The 8,072-nt window shown below is 32.2% G+C and overlaps 1 protein-coding gene across 1 annotated transcript; it reads right to left on the bottom strand.

The window, feature by feature from the left end:
• Positions 1 to 2,501: 2,501 nt before the first annotated feature.
• On the bottom strand, positions 2,502 to 5,560 carry LOC108994320 (60S ribosomal protein L17-2-like). The gene is made up of 7 exons (XM_018969494.2): positions 5,442 to 5,560; positions 5,248 to 5,284; positions 4,897 to 4,937; positions 3,370 to 3,600; positions 3,184 to 3,286; positions 3,037 to 3,104; positions 2,502 to 2,835 (listed from the first exon to the last, which is right to left on the bottom strand). Exons 1-7 carry the CDS (start codon positions 5,442 to 5,444, stop codon positions 2,770 to 2,772), a joined length of 549 nt encoding a protein of 182 aa, XP_018825039.1. The 5' UTR covers positions 5,445 to 5,560; the 3' UTR covers positions 2,502 to 2,769.
• Between the last annotated feature and the right edge of the window lie 2,512 nt (positions 5,561 to 8,072).

Below are 8,072 nucleotides of genomic sequence, written 5' to 3'. Positions count from 1 at the left end.
TATTAAAATAATATAAATAATGTATTTTATGCACGGACTTAAAATAAGTTATCAGTCGATGTAGCTTCGACAAAATCCATAAAAAATCAATATATATATATATATATTTGGTCAATGGTGTGATGATGTGTTTAAATGCAAAAGTCAATTAGTTTGTACATCTATTTCTACATCATTTTCAGGGTCCTAATGAGATAATAATGATTGATGACGAGACGATATTAAAAAGAGAAAGAAGCTATATTTCTGTAAAAAAAAAAAAAAAAATGGAACGGAAAATCACTCTTTTTCTATTGTTTTATGGACATTCAAAAAATATATATATTTTTTGAAGTGTTTGGTTGGCATGGAAATCAAATGCATATATACCTGCCAAATGTTATAATCTCAAATCACTTCCTCCAAATGATCATTAACCAGTAACTTTAGGTACTTTATAACGGTTATGTGGAACAATTAGTAGTGTTCTTAAGACTGTAATTTGAGAAGCAACTTCCTAATAATATTAAGTATGAATTTCAAATAGATAAATCTGTATAAATCTTTTATAAAAAAAATAAATCTTTCAAATAAAAAATAATTTATTTTATGATTTTTTTAATATAAAGTCCACTTTTTTATAAAAAAATATCTTAAAAATTAAAGCAATTCCTCGTCATAACCCACGAATCTGGCTTTACCTTTTCTTGCAGTCAAGGAAAAGAGTGGCCTTGACACAAAAAGAAACTATGCCAACAATGAAAATACTGAAAATCGATGAAAAACTTTTCATTGATGAAACATTATTTTTTTTTGAATAAAATAAAATAAAAAGGTTGGGAGTGGGCATGGAAATGGGGACCAGAATGCATTGACGTGAGAGACAGCAGTCCCAAACCAAAGATTCAAAAAAGGAAATTATTCGTATAGTTATAAAATATGTGCATTATTTTAAAAAAAAAATGAAATTTACATAAATATATATATATATTTAATAATGAGTCTACTATTTTTCAAATAAAATATACGAAATTAGTAAAATCTAAAAATGTAGGTAGGGTCATCTAGGTATAGAGTTTGACGTTATCGGTGTTGGGGCAATGGGGTGGATGAAGTTTACTTGCGAGGGTAGGTTACATGATACGTGCCTCAAGGTTGGATTTCAAAGTGAATTTTATAATAGTTATTAAATATTTAATAGAGAAATGATAATTATAGTATAAGTATGTAAGTATCGTGTAATTATTTAAAAATAAATAAATAAATACCGAACTCACATGATTAAAAAATTAGTTTTTTAATATAAAATCTTATTATTTTTCAAAGCGATTGCACGACGTTTACGCATTTTATAATTATATGTAATATTACTCAATAAAGATTTAAAAGAATCTTTATCCAATAAGAATTAAGAAAAAGGATGATATAGAAAAGGCAAATGTCTCTCAATGACACGGTCTAAAAATATCTTTTTGTTAGAATAAGGTTAAGCAATCCCAACATATTCAGTGAAGACACAAAGTACAATCAAAGCAGCACATAATTATTAGCTCACACATAACGGCTACAGCCAATTTTTTGTAACAAATATAAATACAAGCTCCTTGAATGTAGATTATTAGTGTAGATTACACTTTGAACCACATGCATTTAACTATATAGTTTATTATATATATATATATTAATTTGTTATTGATTCCAGATATCTGAGAATAAAATTTCGACTAATTTCGAGAGTGCACAAATTCCGCACAATTACATTCAAAGGTATTTGTTTCATGGTATCAAAGGCACTTTTCACAATCCTATCATGCCCTGACCACGTATTCCCTCATTCAACCATCCTTCACCATGCACATTGTCTGCTGTCTAATTTTCATCAAACTTTGATCCACTCAATCATTTTGTTGTGGGTGTACAAATTTTTACCAGTATTACGTAGCCACGGTCTTATGAATATAATATATAGTCGGCCATTCAAAGTCGGTCTTACAAATACTCTTTACCTGACTTTCAAGATATATTTATAATATTTCATCTTATTATAGATTTTGTTCTTTGGGCACCTTAAAAATTATCACAGATTCTACCCTTGACTTTAGTCTCTGAAAGTATCTTAAGAAAGATGACTTATATTCGAGTGAAGTCTATCCTAAATCAAAATTCTATAAAAATCCGACTCAAACTCAAACTCAAGTTGAGTCAAAATCAATATGGACTGATTTGATGAAATAATTTTAGATAAAAGTTAAAAAATATTATTAAAATATTATTTTTTTAATATTATCATTGTATTTAGATTTGAAAAAATTAAATTAAAATTAAAAAAAATTGAATTATTTATTATATTTTGTGAAAATTTAAAAAAATTGTAATAATAAGATGAGATGAAACACTTTCGGCCTATATTAAAAATCCTACCCTTAAGTCATTAATAGGGCAACGGAAACTGATTCCACATTCTTCTTCTCTTAAAATGTCAAGTGAATGATAAACAGATTGATTTTGACACGTATATCCCAGTTGTTGGGTCGAAGCTACACCAGCTCAGCTAGGTAATAATACGTAGAGAACCAAAGCAGTTTTGACCATTCATGTTAAATGCATGACGAATGGCAAAAGTTAAAATGGTTTCACATCAAGATGCCAAAAATACAGTACAAATATCTCCCGGAAGACAAGCTCTGAGTTCATGACACTTTTATCAAGTAAAACACACAAAAATGTTCTTACATTACTGCGGAGAACCAAGAAAAAGACTTGTTGAAACTCGGTCTACAACTCTGCATCTTAAGAAGAAGCACCACTGCGTAGTGCTTGAGCCCTTGGTTTCTTAGGAGCCAACTGAGTCTCAGGCTGCATAATCAGATGCATACATAGAGTTATGTCATACCACTTTTGACTGATTTAGCATGCTATAATAAACAAGATAACGAGTATACAATCAAGTTTTATGTACAGAAATCAAGCAGTTCCACACTAAATAACACCAAGCACATCAATTTTTCCCCCATCAAGCACTCATTTTAACTAACAACTTGCTATATCTCGAATTACCTCCTTTCTGACAGGTTCTTCCTTTTCTGACAAAGTCAACTCAATATGGCATGGAGATGACATGTAAGCTGCGAAACAAATTTATAGGTGAACATCAACTAACATAGAAAAAGATACTCAACGCAGCAGTCAATAGAAAGCACTCACGGTTAATTCTTCCATGAGCTCGGTATGTGCGACGCCTTTGCTTCTGGGCTTGATTTACCTGGATGTGAGATATATAAAGTGAATCCACATCCAAACCTTTCACCTACAGACAGTCAACAATACACCCTGTTGTTATCCAGCAGAAATGGAATCAGAATAAGATAATTCCAGACAATTATTACAAACCTCAGCATTACTCTCAGCATTCTTGAGTAAATCTAGAATAAACTTAGCAGATTTAACAGGCCAGCGTCCTTGTCCATTTGAATGACGGTTTTTAGCTTGTGCAGTTCGCCCCACACCACGACAAAAGCGCCGGAATGGAATGGCTTGCTTGTGGGCCAAAACATCCTCCAAATACCTTTTGGCCTTGACCAGATGCAACTTACGAATGGCATGGGCTGTCTCCCTTGTATTCTGCACAAGCAAAGGAGAAATGAATCCAAGCACATAAACAGTGAAAAGAAACAACACACACCAAGAAGCAGGTAGAAAAAACTATGCTAATAAGGTGCCAAAGATAAACTTATACCTAATTAAGTAAAAGTTCCATTTTTCCTTCCTATATCGTCGTAATGCAAACTTTATAGTTGAAGAAGAGCATTAAGCACAAAGGAATTCAAGTGAAAATATTTCCGTCCTTAATGAGGTCATATCATTTATGAAATTTATTTTTTCTCTTTACTCTGGTTCCCCTTTTGTATTCTGGTTAAGGAGAACATATCATATCCCCTTCTTCCCCTTCATGTTTCACCCTTTCTAATGAAATCATTTCCTTTGTGCAGGAAGGTAGGGTGAGTCGCGATTCATGAATAAAGACTCACCTCTTCACAAGTTGAGAGAATAGAACTTTAGGACAGACTAGCACCATAAAACTAAGTTCAAGAATTTAACATTTTGGCTAATAGCCACTCAAGTAGGTTTTCAAAAGTTTGGCTAATATTTTGGAACAACCACTGAGGTTTACATTATAAAACCTTGGAGTAGGTTTGTAAAAGTTGGCAAAGTACCCTTCATGAACCTTGATAGGTCCTTTCCATCAGTTTAAAAATACAGAGTGAGCAAAAGCTGATGATATGCAACATCACAAGTCAAACGATTTTAAGAAATTTTCTATCTGAACAACGCTGGTGAGTTTGCTTAGAATACACGCATCATATCTTTACAATGACTGTCACAAGCCAAAGATAATATCATATAACAGTCGAATGATTTTAAGAAATTGTCTATCTGAACAACGCTATTGAGTTTGCTCAGAATACACGCATCATATCTTTCCAATGACTGTCACAAGCCAAAGATAATATCATCTAATCCCAAATTTGATATTTGATATAACAATCAATGAAGCCAGTAGCTTTTATGTTAAATGGCACCTAAGCCCACACAGTAATAGGTTAAGTACCATGGGAAGTTTGGTTCCAGCTCCAACAGAATAAATAAATAAACAAAGTCATCCAAGTGTTTTCCACAGAGAAAGTGATCTAAGATTAACAAAAACAAACTCCACATACATAAAAGAAACATTCAAAAAATTAACAAAAATAGTCTAAAGAAAAAGGTATAATCAAACAAACACGACCATATCTGCCTAGCCATGAACTGAACAATAGCATAAAACTGAAAAATTATGCACACAACACAATGAGCCACGTTAAAAACAAACTCCACATACATAAAAGTGAGAGATTCAACAAAGTTGACGGAAGGTACCTTAAAATGAACTCGGAGATCAGAGCCTCTGGCTTTGCAGGCTGAAAAAAGGTCAGAAAAGCATGTCAACTTTCTATTGCATTAAGAATAGTTGCTGAGGAAACTATAAGAAATAAAATAAAATTTAGAATCTCATATGTTATATCTATGTTTAGCAGACAATAAACAAGAAAAACCGACTGAGGCTAGAGTTATAGGAAATTTATCTTCTAGTAAAATAAAAGCGAAAATTTAGGATCAAGATATAAACTTTCTTTACTATCCCGTATTTTCTCGGCTATCACACAAATAACGAAATAAGATCTCATGAAACTAGATAATTGAATTGTGAAAAAAGTGAAATCGACATACACTTAGTCGGGTTGTCTGGCTCCTTCGAATACTTCACCTGAAAACTCAAAACAATGCATTTCCTAGGAAATCAAAAGGCAAAAAGAAGAAAAAAAAACCAGAGAGAGAGAGAGAGAGAGAGGCAAATATTTGTTTGCTTCTAAAAGCACGTAAAGCAAAACCCAAGTGATATCGGTATCAGCAGAGGAACTAACCATGCCTGCTGCCTCTCTAGTCACTGCTCCCTTTCCGAAATCCCAGCCAAAGGAAACGAAGTTGATCAAAGTCTCAGATATATACACAGAATAAATTGACGAGAGCCAGTGAAACCCTAATCGAGACGCTAGGGTTTATGCGTGGGCTAGCCCAATACTTATTTGTATGTTGGGCCTTAGAAGATAATTACGTTATCGGCCTTGATCGGTAAAAAGAGTTGCCCAATATGGCCCATATTTATTCCAAAAGGGCTTGAAGCTTGTAAATCCAGAGAGTATATTCAGTCATACAAGCCGAGCGTATTTCAAGTGATTTTTCATTTAATTGATTCAAATTAAAAACAAAAAACAAAAATCACTTAAACTAAGACAACTAATTAATATGACTACAGAATAAATAGTAGGATTGTTCTTTTATCATTTCGAATAATCTAGTCTAATTATCTGTTACACTTTTAACTATTGTTTAAATACCGTACCGAGCCGGTCGGTATAGTTGAAATATGTTGTACCGATCACTGGTCCGGTACAGGTATTACATATATTTTATACCGGCCCAAATACCGGCCTTACCGGCCTATATTTCAGCCTGTCTTGACCTGTATTTCGGCCCGTACCGAATATTTCGACCTTTAATTTTTTTTTTCTCATTTTTTCAAACTCCAAACTCATTTTTTGACTTTTAATTCAGACTAGACTATTTATAATTTTTATATATATATATGTATTTATATATAATTTATTCATATATCGACTGTCTTGAAACGGTACACGAAACGATACCGATATCGAAATATTTCGTTCCAATACCTTGACCAGTACGGCGTCCAGTACGGTATTCTAAATATTGCTTTTAACTCAACGCGATGATAAGACTGGAATTGAACTATATATGTGCTCGATGAGATTCTTTTTTTAGCTCCGACTGAAGTTCTATAAATCGAGGTAAGGTTCACTTGCTCGAGAATTATATATTGCTGTAATATTTTAATTGGCACTATGTGAAGGCTAGAGATTGTTCTTTATTTTTGTTTGTTTGGTTTTGGTTTTATTTATTTGGATGACACAGACTCGTTTGTTTTCGCAGATGAGATGAGTTGAGATTAAAGTTAAAAAGTTGAATAAAATATTGTTAGAATATATTTTTTAATAATATTTTTGTTTTGGGATTTGAAAATGTTGAATTGTTTATTTTATTTTGTATTGGAAGTCGAGAAAGTTGTAATAATTAAATGAGATGAGATGTTTTCTGAAAACAAACGAGGTCGTAGTCAGAGAACTAAGAGAGATGCAAAGGAGAATATATATATATATATATATATATATGAGCATTCAAATTAATGTTGGGTTTGTGAAGTTTGGGTTATAATTTTGTGGCGGTCCCATTTAATGACCCGACCCGAAAAAGATTCATCACGATTATTGGTGGAGTTTCAATGAGGCTTGGCCTGATAGGCCTAAGCCGAAGCAAACATGGACCCTGTTTGTGACTCAAGAAATGCTAGACAAATTGTTTGTTTGACGTTCACACGACAAGTCGTTGGAGCACTCAGGCAAAGAGTTCACTCGAAACTTGCTCAACACTTCACTTAAGTGAGTAACCTAGAAATTGTGAGATTAGGATTTATGTCGTGCATCCCTATATATAAGTTTACTATGAATAGTATGGTTGTTTGCTATGAATAGTATGACTAGTTCTGAGCATTGTAATTTTGCCTCAAAGGATAGTTTGATATTCTTCAAGGGAAAAAAATATTTTACACCTTTGTAAATATAGGCACATTATCGTAATATATATATTTTTTAATTTGTTCTCTCTCATTTTTTTAAATTTAATAAAATATTTTAATTTAAATTATTTTACTATTATTTAAAAAATATATTAAAATATTCTAAATATTCAAACTAGTCTAAGAATGTATGATATGGAGAATTTTTCTTTGTATATATCATTTTAGAACAGTACTACTGGTCTTGTTAGAAAGAAGAGAGATCAGATTTCAGTGTGTACTGTTAATAGGGAGGCTGGATGGCACTTCGAATTAGATTTGCCGACCCCTACATGAAGATGTACATGAGGAGTAGTTGTCTCCGCCCCAAGTAAATTATGATAAATATGAGCAAATTAAAGCAATCATATTGCAGCAGGCTGTTTCAGAGATCGGATCACATCGATCATATATATATATACGTACCTTAGGCGCTGACTCAACTCATGATGAACTGTAGTTTTCATTAACAGTTTCACGATAAGAATGGGACCGACATGTTTTTTGTTTCACATGGTCACTTGAAGACAAAAGATTTTAAAAAGGGGTTGGTCACACGTAGCACGTGCGTGTATATGCATGCTCGTGTAAAAATGCTCATACTCTACATTATTTTTAATTTTTATTATTTTTTTCTTTTATTAAATATTTATTATATGAATAATGAATAAAAAATTTGAAATAATTTAAAAAGAATAAACTTAAAAAAAAATTTTAAAAAAATATTAAAAATTTAAAAAAGTGTAAAGTGTAGAGTGTAGTGGAGGTTATGTAGCAAAGCTCATAATATATATATCTCTCACACAACTACAGGGTCGTTTATTCTCTTTTGTTTGTGATGTAAAAAGGTCCAGATTAGCTG

This window comes from Juglans regia, chromosome 2, assembly GCF_001411555.2.
Source record: "Juglans regia cultivar Chandler chromosome 2, Walnut 2.0, whole genome shotgun sequence".
Taxonomy (NCBI): domain Eukaryota; kingdom Viridiplantae; phylum Streptophyta; class Magnoliopsida; order Fagales; family Juglandaceae; genus Juglans; species Juglans regia.
The sequence above is the reverse complement of the archived record's forward strand: the minus strand, read 5'-3'. Positions and strand labels throughout refer to the sequence as shown.